At 38.3% G+C, this 15,037-nt stretch overlaps 2 protein-coding genes across 6 annotated transcripts in view; both read left to right on the top strand.

Annotated features, from left to right (window-relative positions):
• Positions 1-12,304, top strand: part of LOC112046471 (uncharacterized) — a 31,984-nt gene extending 19,680 nt beyond the window's left edge. The window contains exons 2-4 of the mRNA XM_024083094.2: positions 3,793-3,898; positions 9,253-9,421; positions 11,497-12,304. Of these exons, the coding sequence (XP_023938862.2) occupies positions 3,793-3,898; positions 9,253-9,421; positions 11,497-11,819 (598 nt within the window). The 3' untranslated portion in view covers positions 11,820-12,304. The remainder of the gene's footprint in view (positions 1-3,792; positions 3,899-9,252; positions 9,422-11,496) is intronic.
• Positions 1-15,037, top strand: part of LOC112046466 (rab GTPase-binding effector protein 1) — a 449,904-nt gene that overhangs the window by 414,668 nt on the left and 20,199 nt on the right. For 2 of the 5 annotated variants that reach the window (XM_024083088.2, XM_024083086.2), the window contains exons 1-2: positions 14,599-14,769; positions 14,838-14,948. In XM_024083088.2, the coding sequence (XP_023938856.2) occupies positions 14,724-14,769; positions 14,838-14,948 (157 nt within the window). In that variant the 5' untranslated portion in view covers positions 14,599-14,723. Of the gene's footprint in view, positions 1-14,596; positions 14,770-14,837; positions 14,949-15,037 lie in introns of those variants that run through there. The other 3 variants (XM_052885662.1, XM_052885664.1, XM_024083087.2) reach the window with 3 other exon arrangements.

Genomic DNA, 15,037 nt, shown 5'->3' with positions numbered 1-15,037 from the left:
GCAACGAAGCATCACCAGGACTTTTGTATGACCTGCACTTATGGACATCCGCACCTTATCCGCCGGAGACGTCATAATGATTGCATTCGACTATAATTAGTAGTCACATTATATATTTTTTTGTATAACATGATAGCCGAACTCATGAAATTACATAGGATTACGGAGACGGGAGACGATAGGGGATAAAAGGTGCGTGCGTCTGCAGTATTCTTATATATACTAATTTTGTATAGAGGAAAGATTTGATTGTTTTTTTTTCTGCTTTTAAAAGCTATAGGTAGGTACTAGGTATAGCTTCATCGAGTAACATATAGGCTATTTTACCCACGTATCCCCACGGAAAATGAAACTTCTCAGGTAAAATCGCGGGGTCTGCTACTTACAATCGTAAATATTTGACAGAAACAAAACACCGAGAGACTATACGTTGTCGCGATGAAACCGATTTTTTTTTCTTATTCTTTACAAGTTAGCCCTTGACTACAATCTCACCTGATGGTAAGTGATGATGCAGTCTAAGATGGAAGCGGGCTAACTTGTTAGGAGGATGAAAACCCACACCCCTTTCGGTTTATACACGGCATCGTACCGGAACGCTAAATCGCTTGGCGGTACGTCTTTGCCGGTAGGGTGGTAACTAGCCACGGCCGAAGCCTCCCACCAGCCAGACCAGGACAAATTAAGAAAATCTCAGTCTACCCAGCCGGTGATCGAACCCAGGACCTCCGTCTTGTATATCCACCGCGCATACCACTACGCCACGGAGGCCGTCAAAAAACAATTTGAAAAACAATTCGATAAAACTGCATACTCGTACCTATATTTTTGATTGTTGTGCTGCTAACCACGGTGAGATCGCAGCGAGACTTTTCACCGAGCGAAAAAAGAAAAGCAAAAGAAACCCTAGCCCGCTTACTGTGAAACCATAGTCGGCTGTAACGAACTATACCGACGGAAAATGTGGTTCAGTAGGCTACTGACAATGCTAACGACACTAACTACGTAACTACGTATGTTGCTGTTACACTAACGTATATTATTTCGAGAGCTGGCGAACATTTTTCGGTAGATATTTGAGGCAAGCTGAAAACTTGTCCTGTACCTCTTTCTAACCTAACACAAAGGTGATGGAGACTTGGCTTAGGAGTTGTGAAGCTTTTTTTTTGCAAAAAATATCCTTGAGGCAATTATTGTACCTATAAATTAAATATTTAAAGAGTAAAAAATAAATAAGCCAGTCGGTTTTCCTTTTTGCAAAATAGTTTACATGCATCTGGACCCGACTATCAATAGCTCAATTATTTTCTTTTAATCCGAACAAGTAATCCGCTTAATTCAAATCATCATCACCATCATCATCATCATCATCATATCAGCCGGTGGACGTCCACTGCAGGACCTTTGTAGGGTGTTCCAAACATCCTGAGCCGCCTGCATCCAGCGAATTCCTGCGACTCGCTTGATGTCGTCAGTCCAACAGGTGGGGGGTCGACCAACACTGCGCTTTGTAGTGGAAGGTCGCCATTCAAGCAGCCTTGGGACGCCAAAGTCAATCGGCTCTTCGAACTATGTGGCCCGCCCATTGCCACTTCAGCTTCGCGACACGTCGAACTATGTCGGCGACTTTGGTTCTTCTGCGAATCTCCTCATTTCTGATTAGATCACCCTAACATAGCTCGTTCCATCGCCCGCTGTGTGACTCTGAGCCTTCTGATGAGGCCCATAGTTAGCGACCAAGTCTCAGAACCATAGTTCATGATTCAAATATCTACCCAAAAATGTTCGCCAGCTCTCGGCCCATGTTTAACTGGTCACTGCATCGAAAGGCGACGTTTCTTTACACAGCCTTCGGAGATTCTAGATGACATAGATCACTGGAAACTTGTTTTGTTAGTGATTTTATGGTAATCGAAGCGTATTTAATGGCATTTATTTCGTGCAAAAGACCGAGAGTCTGCGATTGCCTTATTACATTAAAAAAATCCCTCATTTTAGGAAGGCTGATAGTTTAACAACTACCATACATAGGTAAATAAATACGTTACAATAGGTATATACTACCTACATTTATAATTATGGTTTGTTCGTCTATGCGTTTTTGACGATGAAGATCCGAAGTCAAACAGAATATAACGTTATTTTTTCTATTATGATGGAAATAATTTAACAGCCTATTTTAACGGCCCATTACAGAGCCAGGCCATCCTCCTTAAACGTCCGTTATAAAGAGGTAATATTAAATTTTATTAGATGGTATACCTACGAGCCACAATCGACTCAGTCGGGAGATTTAAAATTTTCAATTTTAACTTGGTAGCTATTTACTACAGAAGTTGAAATTTACTACTGCGCAGTTCAGGGCCACAATGCGACGCTCCAGTTTCAGCGGAGTTTTGACCCATTTCACACTTTTGTCCGCCTGAGGCTGCGGCGGTGGTCTGCGAGAGCCTCCGCTAAAAATATATTCTCATTACGAACCCTACACTTGGCTGTTATTTAAAGAAACTGACGCTCGGTTCACATATTCAACATCTCAGCTTCTCCAAGCTGTTTGATATTTGTAAAACTCGAATTGCTTTTTCAATGGTGTCGGGTCTGAACTACGTAATGCTAGCCACTCACCATCCGATAAGCCCACATGCCTGTAACGCTAACGGCTTGATGTCTGATAAAACTGATCGTGTGTTAGTCGCGATCGTCATGATGTCATGCACAGCGCGACCAATACAAGATCAGTTTTAAATCGGCTGTCAAGCTTTTAGCGCTGCAGGCATGTGAGTTTAGTTGATCGTCAGGGGCTGACATGAGCCTATTAAAATATTGATATTTTTGTTTTCATTAAAAAATAAACATACAAAATACTGCAATTAAAATCTATACTAATATTACAAAGCTGAAGAATAGTTTGTTTGAACGCGCTAATCTCAGGAACTACTGGTCCGATTTGAAAAATTCTTTGAGTGTTAGATAGCCCATTTATCGAGGAAGGCTATATATATTATCCCCGTATTTCCACCGGAACGGGAACCACACGGGTGAAACCGTGCGGAGTCAGCTAGATTTATTATATTTTTATTCTTTAGAATTTAAATTCAAACTATTGTGAATGTGTATACCAAGAGAATGAGAGACTGAAACTCACGACATTGTCGCATAGCACGTCCGATTAGTTATGATAGCATCGATGAGCATGGGCATTATGGGCTCGGACTACTTTAGTATTTTAGACGAGTACGAACGATTTTTGGGCGGTTAATCCATTATATCCATATAGGCCTTAGGGCCATATAAGGGTTGGTTCGTAATTAACTAATTAGTAGTTCCATGCACCTTTTCTTTTATACAAAAAAATGTTTACCTACGCGCTACCACTTTAGAACATGCTGAGTCTACTAATTTATGCACATTTCTCTAGTTGACCAAAACGGAGGCTTGGTAGAGTTCGGAGACCTCTATCAAGCAACCTCCCCGGATAATTGGATCATCATCATTAACAACCCATATTCGGCTCTCTGTTGAGCACGAGTCTCCTCTCAGAATGATAGGGGTTAGGCTACTAGTCCACATCGCTGGCCCAATGCGGATTGGCAGACTTCATACACGTAGGGAATTAAGAAAATTCTCAGGTATACAGATTTCCTCACGATCTTTTTCCTTCACCGTTTGAGACACGTGATATTAAATTTCTTAAAATGCACACAACTGAAAATGCTAATCCGTATCAAATTAATGTTAAGTGGTGGTTAATGTAATTAGATACTGGGTTCATAAACTGCTTCATGCTTCCAGTGATGAGGAAGACACGGGCCGTCTCCTCCGCCAGCTCCGCAGCATCAACCGGCCGCTGAGCGTCAGCTTCCCGCAGATGACCAGGCTCATGGGGCAATGCCAACAGGTAATATTTGTACCCTCATGTCACCAGGCGGCATTAGCACCGCCGTATCAGCTGTATCAATACGGGGGCCGTAAATAGTAGTAAAATTAGCAAAGTGTAATCCACAATCTCACATTGTGGTGCTTCCCGGGAAAAATCATAAATAAACTGTAGTTTCAAAAGTAAAAAAAATCGTTTTTTCCAGATTAACCGTGCCCAAAAGTTAGAAAAGAAACATCATACTTGCGAATTATTTTTGAGAATTCTTTACCCATCATTCAATTAAAAAAAAAAAAACCCCCCAACTAATTATGATACAGAGACCCTCCAAGGCACGCTATACATGTTATAATGTTATCATCAATATCAGCCTATTTTAACGACCCACAAGCCGAGCCCTCTCTCCTTCTGTAGAGGGCATATGCAGTTAAGACCCGCCACGCTGCTCCAATGTGGGTTGGCGGGATTAGGATGAGAATGTTAAATTATTCAGCCCAATCGGGCACTATCAAATGCTAAAGATAATGCGTGGTCTCGAGGCAATGAGTAGCACTCACGGGTTGACAATTTTTACTGAATATATAGGCCAATAGTCCACCACGCTGGCCCAATGCGGATTGGCAGACTTCACACACGCAGAGAATTAAGAAATTCTCTGGTATGCAGGTTTCCTCACGATGTTTTCCTTCACCGATTGAGACACTATATATCTTAGAACAAAGAAAGCTCAATAGCAATTCCATGACCAGACTATTTGTGAGTGTCCCCGTATATGAAGATATATTTATTCTCGTTTTCCCACGGGTGGGTGAACGAGAACTGGGTGAAAGGGCGGGGGTCAGCTAATATAAATATAATGGAAAAATGTTGTGAAAAATACGTTTCCAAATTGACATTTACATAAATGTTTTGAAAAATACAAAAAAATACTTATAAACAATTTGGCTGCAGCATCAAATTATGATTTTAATGCATATTTACCACAAATTAATCTAATGAAATGTTACATAAATGCTTGTAGTAGGTAGATAAATAGACGTATGTGACTATGTACCTATATTGTATCGACTCATTATAATGTCAATAAACACCTGTCTCTAATCATCAATTAGTAATGTAAGATTCATTCTAGCTTTTCTATAAAAAACAACTTTGTACGATTTATTATTATCATATAAACGTAACCTCTGGTTCAATGGCAACTGTAAACTGCTCTGATGCTTTCATAGCTATAGTAATTATTGTTATTACTTTATTTATATACTTTTTGCTGTTATAAACAATCCTACAAAATCCCCGAAAAAGTGATCCGAATTTAGCTACACCACTGAGTGCACACATGCACAATTTTGTCTTTAATTCCATTATATATGTATATATATATAGTTATTACATTTCCTGAACATACAACTCGACATCGTAGACGATATTTAGGTATTATTTGTTTAAATAACATTCGTTGTTTTGTTTAATAAGCCACTAAATGGAATTAGTCAATCTAGATACACATTTGTCCGCCTCAGTTTTGATGCGCTAGTGCCCTATCTCTAGAGTAAAACATCATTGGTTATAAACATGAGATATATTTATTACTTATATGTTGTCTGTTCAAGACTCAAGAGTTGCTCGCGAATGGTCGCTTAGGACGGCTTACTTAACTTTAGCGGAAAATCAGGTCAAGGGCGGGCCCGGCTGACATTCGAGACTTGGATGCTGCGCTTGTGGTGCATTTGTGCACCGCTCTTATAATATATTTTATTTATATCATAAAACACCAATTATGAAATAAAAAAGACATTATCACAAAATATATTTATTACTAGCTGACGCCGCGCGGCTCTTAGGAATACAGGGATACAGCCTATAGCCTTCCTCAATACAATAAATGGGCTATCTAACATCGAAAGAATTTTTCAAATCGGACCTGTAGTTATTGAGATTAGCGCGTTCAATCAAACAAACAAATAAACAAACTCTTCAGATTTATAATATTAGTATAGATTCAAGAGCAATGTTCATATTGTAATGCAATGAAAAAATCCAACAAACAAATACAGGTTTCCCTAACCAGATGATTTGTAAAGTAACTTTTTTTAGTATTGTAAACAAATCAAATCAAATCAAATCAAATCATTTATTTGCTAGAATGTGGTACATGTTTTGGTCTTAAAAATATTGAGTCACCTATACATTCAACTGATTACAGTATGCAAAATTTTTACAATTAAAATATTAATTTCAATAATTTATCCTTATAACATAATTATATTTGATGTGAAAATTTACAATAAAAATTTCAACCTAAATTTAACATATATTTATTACAATTTTTATTGCCATCAATTTTTATTATAATAAACCATAAATAAACTTTTGCTATTTACAGAACAAAACTTTTAATGAATAAGAAAATGAAAAATAAATCGATGATGAAAATTAATAGATTAAATTGCTTATGTCATAATGTCATTATTTCATGAAATTGATAAATTCATTTATTTTATAAAAACTCTTTTCGAGCAGTTAGAACAGTTAGAACAAGGGTGGATAAACAAGCCAGATGCTGGCCAGGGTCTCACTCGCATAACGTCATGTGACCCGTATCATAATATTGTTCGTCTGTTTGTTATTTGAGCGATTAAACAGTTTGTCCATTTCTGAGCTACGATGCCATTCGTTATCAACCCATATACGGCTCACTGCTGAGCTCGAGTCTCCTCTCAGAATGAGAGGGGACTCGACGATGCCATACATATACAGATAATAAACCTATAACATCTTCCTTTGCATCAGGGTCTAAAAAAGTTTCAGAAGCTATTTGATTTACTTATCTGTAGCGGAGAACTATCCTATCCTTAATCTATGATAACACAGGCTCTCTAGCCTCTTTTTTGGAAGAAAATTTATTGGAAATTTTATATAGGTAATATCTTTGAAACAATCAGTTAAAGTAGTTGTAAATACCTTGTCGTCTACATTCCGATATCGTGATGAAGTTGTACGATCAAAGCTCGCGGATATGACAGCGATCTGGAAATACGATACCGTTGTGGGTAATCGGGGAATTGGCTACAACTTGTCGTGATTCGTGACCTACTTTGTCATTTCCGGTAATTTTATAAAACAAGCTTCCATTGTATTGTTCTTTATGGACCGAACGTACTTTTTCGTAGCTTTAATCGGTTTCATGTTAGGTATTTGAGTTTTTTAAAAAGTTAGCCCTCTTCCATCTTAGACTGCATCATCACTTACCATCAGGTGAGATTGTAGTCAAGGGCTAACTTGTAAAGAATAAAAAACTTATGTTGCTGAATAAAAAACAAATAGGTACCTATTCCTACTCGTACATATTAATATCTACCACGCTATTGACTAATGAAATTATATTCATATATTTTTTTTATTATTGGGGTTGGTTCTTTTGGGCTTATGTTACATTCTGAATTAATTACCAGATTCAAGTAACTATACCAAAGTCCAATAGAACATCTGAAAGTGGCTCTTTATTATTATTTAACGTCCAAGTAAACAGGGGAAACAAAAACTGAAAGTGAAATACTTTTTTTTTGTCACGAGGACGTTATCAACCGAACACCACATTAAGTTCAAATCAGGTTGAGACTGAAGCACTGCCGAAGATAAGTGGTTAGTTTATTTTGGCTGTGGATAAGGAGTTCGACTTCTAAAGATCATCATTTCTAGGAGGTCTCAGTTCGGACGTTATTGGCATTGATACGCTCCCACGCGCAGGAGCGCAAGTCACAATAATAATAATAATGACTGCGCAGCGACTATCGGGTCAGGTGATTATTGTTGTTGGTCTTATAGCGAAAAGCTTCGACCAACACCTTAAGAAGCTTTCGCTTAACTGTTGGATCAAGAGTCGGATACAAAAGGCAGTGATTCTTGAGACAGCGCGTATTGTGAGGAGGTTCCTCACTCTGGAGCCCTGACCACCGGTAGCTTGGGCACTCAAATGTCCCGCAGCGGGAGCGTTGATTTTTTTTTATATTTTTTAATAGTGTTTTGTTTTTTATATTGACATTGTTAAAAATTAAAAAAAAGAACTAATAAATAAATGAGAGAACAAACATAATAATAATCGTTTATTTCTTAGTTTATTTATATACAGTTTTAACAACTAGGGGCAGAAACCCCCTTGCAGGTATATAATAACCCGTGTTAGGAGGCCTCGCTCTTCTATAACAGAGGTATTAAAATTACTAAATTAACAAATAGTTTTTTCTTAACAATTAAAATTACATACAATAGACCGTATAGTTTCAAGAACGTATCTATAGGTTTCAAGGACAATTTATTTCGGTAAATCTAAATTTTGCAAAATGGCTATAAAAAGTGCTTGTTAGTCCGCCTCGTGCAGCCAAATGGTACTTAGCGGAGCCATCGCACAGCCTATTATATAATGAAAATTAGTTTTATTATAACAAAAAGGTCCGGCGATGGCCGCGCGCCAGCAGCATGCGCCAGCACTATTAATTAAGCACGTACTTCAACATCGAACACTTGGGAATTGGAAATCGTGCTTTCCTTGTACCATTTTCTTGATCTTCTTTAATTAACTTTTCTACTTTAAACTATGATGACGATGACTTAACTCACTTCATCATCATCATTATCATCCGATGGACGTACACTGCTGGACATAGGCCTCTAGACTTCCAAATATCATGGTCTCGAGCCGCCAACATCCAGCGGTTCCCTGCAACCCGTTTGATGTCCTCAGTCTATATAGTGGGGGCTTGACCAACACTGCGCTTTCCGGTGCGGTAACTCACTTAAATCTATCTCTGCTTTCGAGAAGCTCCTTGCTCTTGAAGCTTTGTAATTTACTAGCAGACGCCAAGTGGCCGCGTGGTTCGCGTTCCCGTAAGGATACATGGATAAAGCCAATAGCACTCGGGGATGGTGTAGCTTCCCAACAGAAAGAATTTTTAAATTCGGTTCAGTTTAGTTTCAGAGCCTATTCAACAAATTTCCTTTTTATAGTATTAAGTATGAACTAGCAGACGACCCACGGTTTCACCCGCGTATTATAGTACCTATGTCCCATTTTTTGCCTTCTTTTTTTTAAAAGAATATTTGCTACATCTTTTATAATATGACCAATATTCCTATTGCCCTCCAACGAGTCGAGAAAGACTGTGCTAGGAGTGGATACGACAATAGACCAACGGGACAGAGATCGAACCACCAACCCTCGGTGATGAGTTCAACCGCCCTTACCGTTGAACTACTGAGGCTTATCTGACTCTACAGCCTTTGTTTGTCAAATTAGGCTTTACTTTACATGAACTTTTGTAGTAATTTTACCGTTATTGTTGTAAGCGGTTGATAAGGTGTTTGGTGTTTTCCAGGTGGAGGGAGTGGAGGCGGGTGCGGGCGCGGACGCGGGAGCGGGAGCGGGAGCGACGCGCGAGGGCTGGCGGGAGCGAGGCGCAGCGCACGCCCGACTGCAGGCGGGCGGCGCGCACGCGGGCTTGCTGGGCGGCAGCCCGCTCTCACTGCTGCAGGGCATCATACCCGGTAACTTTAACTATAAGGCACTCTCTTTGGCGCGGTTCGCTGTGCAGTGGTTTTCAACATAGAGGTCCTAAGTTCGGTTCCCAGCTCGGTCCAGTTTAGGATTTAATTATTTCTAAATTGGCTAGTTAGTTTACCGACAAAGACGTACGTACCGCCGAGCGATTTTAGTTGGAATATGGGTACAGGAACTCGTGCCTCTTCCAAGTAAGCCCGCTTCTATCTTGGACTGCAGCATCAATAACATCAGTGCGACTAACGAGATACCTAATATCGTGAGAAGAATAGACAAATTTCAACTTCACTCACTTTCACTTGGTCGCATGTTAGCTCCTACGGATATAAGATGTGCAGCCAGTGGCGTGCACTTCATAGATGCAAAAATGCACTGCCTACTAAGGACTCAATACATACCAATAATTGGGCAATATTTTTTTTTTTTATTCTTTACAAGTTAGCCCTTGACTACAATCTCACCTGATGGTAAGTAATGATGCAGTCTAAGATGGAAGCGGGCTAACTTGTTAGGAGGAGGATGAAAATCCACACCCCTTTCGGTTTCTACACGGCATCGTATCGGAACGCTAAATCGCTTGGCGGTACGTCTTTGCCGGTAGGGTGGTAACTAGCCACGGCCGAAGCCTCCCACCAGCCAGACCAGGACAAATTAAGAAAATCTCAGTCTGCCCAGCCGGGGATCGAACCCAGGACCTCCGTCTTGTATATCCACCGCACCACTGCGCCACGGAGGCCGTCAAATTGCGCTGGAATATCAGTGACAAGGCAAGATTCATAAACCGATCGCTTCAGTATCTGTATACCTAAGCGAACACCAAGTATACCTACACTATTGTCTGCTGTGACGAAAGATGCAATTAATGTCTACCAGCAACGTCGGTGCTATTGCGAAAACAACCACTCGCTGAGGCGTCAACGATTTCGATAATTTACGCGTCGGTCGATAACGTTAACGAGTATAATAATAATATCCGTTGAGTTATCCATCCGTAATGAGTACTCGTATATATTTTACGTAATAGAATGAGGTTACGCTGATAAATCTTTTACCATATTTTTCCATCTTTTGTTAATTTTGAGGTGAAACCACATAATATGGCATATACCTACCTGTACCTATGTATGGAGCTTCTCTCGCTCGTGAAGGTTGTTTCTAACCGACAAATCCTATAACTCCTCTGCTCATACTTCGACTGATCACGAACAATAGACCAAAAAAGATATCTATTTTTAACCGACTTCCAAAAAGGAGGATGTTCTACGTTCGGCTGTGTGTATGTTTTTTTTTACTTAAAAATGGAGTTCAAAGAATCCACCGTAACATATATTCATACATTGCAAGTTAAATAAAAGCTTTTAAAAAATGTCTTTCCCGTCCAACTAGTCGGAAATTACTGTTAAAAGCTGGTACAACAACGGTTCAGTGGGAATCGAACCGAGACCTATCGAGGATGAGTCCGGGCCCTTTACCGTGGAGCTATTGAGGTGTTGATTTTTTTTTTATTTTTTACAAGTTAGCCCTTGACAACAATCTCACCTGATGGTAAGTGACGATGCAATCTACGAATAAAACAGAAGCGGTCTAACTTGTTAGGAGTAGGATGAAAATTCACACCTCTTTCGGTTTCTACTTCTTCTGGCGGTAGGTCTTTGTCGGTAGGGTGGTAACCAGCCACGGCCGAAGCCTCCTACCGTTAAATTTTGTACTTCAAAATTTAACGCTCAACAATTAGGTACGTAAATTAATATAATAATCAATAATTACCAATAAAAAAAATACTCCATCCTATTTCTTTAGTTTTTGAAAACAGTTTTTTAAAATATTTAAAAACATAAACCGCCATTTTTCTTGAATAATATTGAAAATTATTGACGCGACGCTTTGTGTCGTACCTACCATAGATGATACATTATATATTGAGGTACCTACTGACTCGAGAATTCGTTTTTGAATTTCGTATTTGTGACGGGTACGACATCGTCGTGTTCCGTACGCTTCATCTGTATATTATTGATTAATCTGTGGTTATCTAGTAATATGTTTGATATTACTGTCGCAGGCACGAAGTGGTGCGGCACGGGCGACATAGCGGCCGACTACCACGACCTGGGCGCCGACCGGCCGCTCGACCGCTGCTGCCGCACGCACGACCTGTGCCCCAGCAAGGTGCGCGCCTTCTCGCGCCGCTACAACCTCACCAACAACTCGCTCTACAGCAAGTCGCACTGCACGTGCGACGACATGCTGTTCGACTGCCTCAAGGCCACCAACACCTCCGCCGCGCAGCTCATGGGCCACATTTATTTCAATATAGTTCAAGTACCGTGCTTAGAAGACTATACATCGGGGAGACGGTTCAGGGATGCTAAGTTAGGGTTTTAGCGACATCTAGTGTCGGGTAGCCAAATTAGTGAAACTTGTGAAATAGCGCCATCTTGTTACTAGTAATTACGTTAGTTATTTGCACGGATTTATAGAAACGCTGTATATTTTTTGCATTTATAAAGTAATGAAAATATTTGTGTTGGCGTGAAATGTAACTGTAAATAATTTGTAAAGAATAATAAAACTAATTAATGATAAAATACACGTTAAACCTGTGATATGTCTGTGCCTTGAATTGTTCTTTATTGTATAATTAGATGATGGCGCTAAACATTTCACATACCTACTTATTAGTCAAAATATATTTTAAAATAGTGAAGTAATTATTTATTTGTCATAATTAAGATAATTAACACAAAAATCTTATTCAAAAGAACTTGATCGTTTATACATACAGTATTATAGCACGACTATGACTAAATGTTATTGAATCGCTATATTATAATGTAAGGTGTACCAAATACAACTGTTTATTTTATTAATTAATGTCGTTTTTTTTGGCTAGCCCGAAATTCCTTTCACAAATCTCGCGGAAACCATTGATTTTCTGGGATAAAACAACCTATAAGTTGTTTAATGACCTCCTCTATTCTTGAGTGAAAGATTCATTAGAATCTGTCCAACCGTTCCAAAGTTTAACCTGGACAAACAGAAAGAGACAGACACTTCAATTTTATTTATATGTATTGATATATTGATTAAAGGAAAATATTTGTATTTAAATGTATTAAAATATTTAATTATATATTTCTCCTTCTTCATTGGTCGGTTAGAAATTTAAACCCAATAAATACTTATCTCTTCTTAATCTACTCAACTCCTAAATACCATAATCACAGAAAACATACAAATATGCACTTGGGTATTGTACCCGTTTCTCATTCAGATTCAATAAAATTTTCGTTTTATCTGTAGGTAGTTCTTTATTCCTAGGATCTGTGAAGGAAATCATTTGTAATCTTTAACAGGCTCAAAAAAGACTATAATCTCCCGGCGTTAAACCTAGTTTATACAAAAACTTGGGCTTGAAAAGGTTAGAACTTGAAGCTGTAAGCCACGTAAATAAATAAAAGTTATCCTTGATGACCTCAGACCAATTACCGTAAAATGGACTTGTATCTCACTCCCGTTTGTGACCGCGCTCAAATTCACTAAGAAAATTGTTTGTCGTTTTCTAAGGGAGACGAGATAAACTCGCATAACAAAAATATTTAACAACAATAAATATTATCCTGTGTCCTACACACAACTATAAATTTTAAATCGTAATACACACTCGTGTAATTTTAACACAATCAAACATCAAAACATCTATTTTAAAGATGCAGTTTGTATGAACACGTTAGATCATGATCATATAGTTTTGTCAGAAGGGTAACCTCTAGCGAGGTAGGTCATAAAGGTTGGTCTGAGGTGATAGCAGTTTTTTTTTTAACCATCTGGCATCTGTGCGAGAAACTTCATTTGTCATCTGTGGCGAGATACGTCAAAAATGTCAATCTGTGATGTCAATGACGTTTGTACAGGGTTCCCAACTTAGGGGTTTTCCCCCCAGATTTAGGGGGCAAATAAGTGAAATGGGATTTTTTTAGGGGTCTGAAATTTTTAGGGGTATTTTCAGGGATTTTTTGACTCTTTAATATTTTTAAATTGATGATAATTTTAATATTTCTTTCTTGGCCTAGCGACTTATTCAATTCAATTCAATTCAAAGCCTTTATTAATCCTTACATAAGTTTTACATAATTTTTAACAACATTAACAATATATATATATATATATTTTTATTATTATGTTATTTATATTAGTATGTTAACGTAACTGTTAAACGAGTAAGTTTTAGTAAATTAGTGTTAGTCTTGTTTCTATGTAAAGACCCCTCATTGGGTATAGGCCTCCTCCAGCCGATACCACTCGCTTCTATTCTTAGCGTCAGTGAGCCAGTTCCTTCCTGCTATTTGGACAATATCATCGCACCAGCGGGTCTTTGGTCTGCCTACTTTTCTTTTTGCCTAGCGACTTATAACGACATATAATACGTTATTCTACAACCGCTCTGAGGCAATTGGAGGCCATTTTCATCGAATAAAAAAAATTGGTAAAGGAGAATGCCAGATCCTGACCCAAACAAAAAGCTCAAAATGGCTAGAATCCAGAGCTGCGAAGTCAGATCAAAATGTAAAAATAAACTGTCATAACACTGTCAAACTATCAAAACTCGTAATATACACAACTCCGAATTATTTTGAAAATAATAAAATCACGTTTTTTTGTAATGTATTGCATGTGCTAAGTGCTTCTGTATTTACAAAAAACCAATCATGACGCTTTATCGTTATTTATTTCATAATAAACTGCACATATACTTAACCTTAAAATCAAACTTCAACTTGGATTTATTTTTATACCCCTAGTTAGAAAGGGTTAAAAGGTAATATTTGTTTAATAGTACAAAAAATCCAATAAAATGATATATAATATATTGTTGCAAATTATTTTTTTTTAGTGGGTCAAACTTCTATACATTGTCTGGCATTGTCCTTTGTTCATTGTCAACATGTATGATTTCAAAAAATCTGAATCTTCAGATAAAGACGTAGTATTTTGTCTGTATTAACTATAGACTTTTAAAACATATGACAGCATATTATTTCTAAATTATTATGAATTTATATTTTTTAGGGGGACAACCCAATAATTAAGGCGATTTTAGGGGATTTTGACACCAACTTTAGGGATAAATATTTTGGAGAGTTGGTAACACTGCGTTTGTATAATTAATTTTATTTTCACGATCACTCACGTACATTTTTTAATGTCTTGTTTTCAAGAATTTGATTTTTCGTTAATCGTGCATAGAAATATGCTTCAAATAGGATAGAAGGGAAATAAATAACTGCGATGGACGAACAAGTCAATCCGTCCAGTGCGCCAGCTGGGTCTAAAGGTGTGTGGTAAACGGTGCTCGATACTTGATGTTGTCTGCAGGAAGTTGAGAAGTGTTTCTGTTTTAAGTTGCGCCTGGGGCGGAGGATGGTACAGCAGCAGAATCTGCGCGGCGGGATCTCGAGGAGGAGTTTAACATGCAGAGAGCCAGGATGAAGGAACTATTCCTGCAGAAAGAAGGTGTGTAAGAGACAGGTGGACTGGGGTATATGTATTGACTTTGTGTTTACATAACATTCTTCTTTATTGAGATGGTTTTATTGACTAAT

The sequence above is a fragment of the Bicyclus anynana genome, chromosome 14 (genome assembly GCF_947172395.1).
Source record: "Bicyclus anynana chromosome 14, ilBicAnyn1.1, whole genome shotgun sequence".
NCBI lineage: Eukaryota > Metazoa > Arthropoda > Insecta > Lepidoptera > Nymphalidae > Bicyclus > Bicyclus anynana.
Note: the sequence above shows the minus strand (reverse complement) of the source record. Positions and strands in the feature narration are given on the sequence as shown.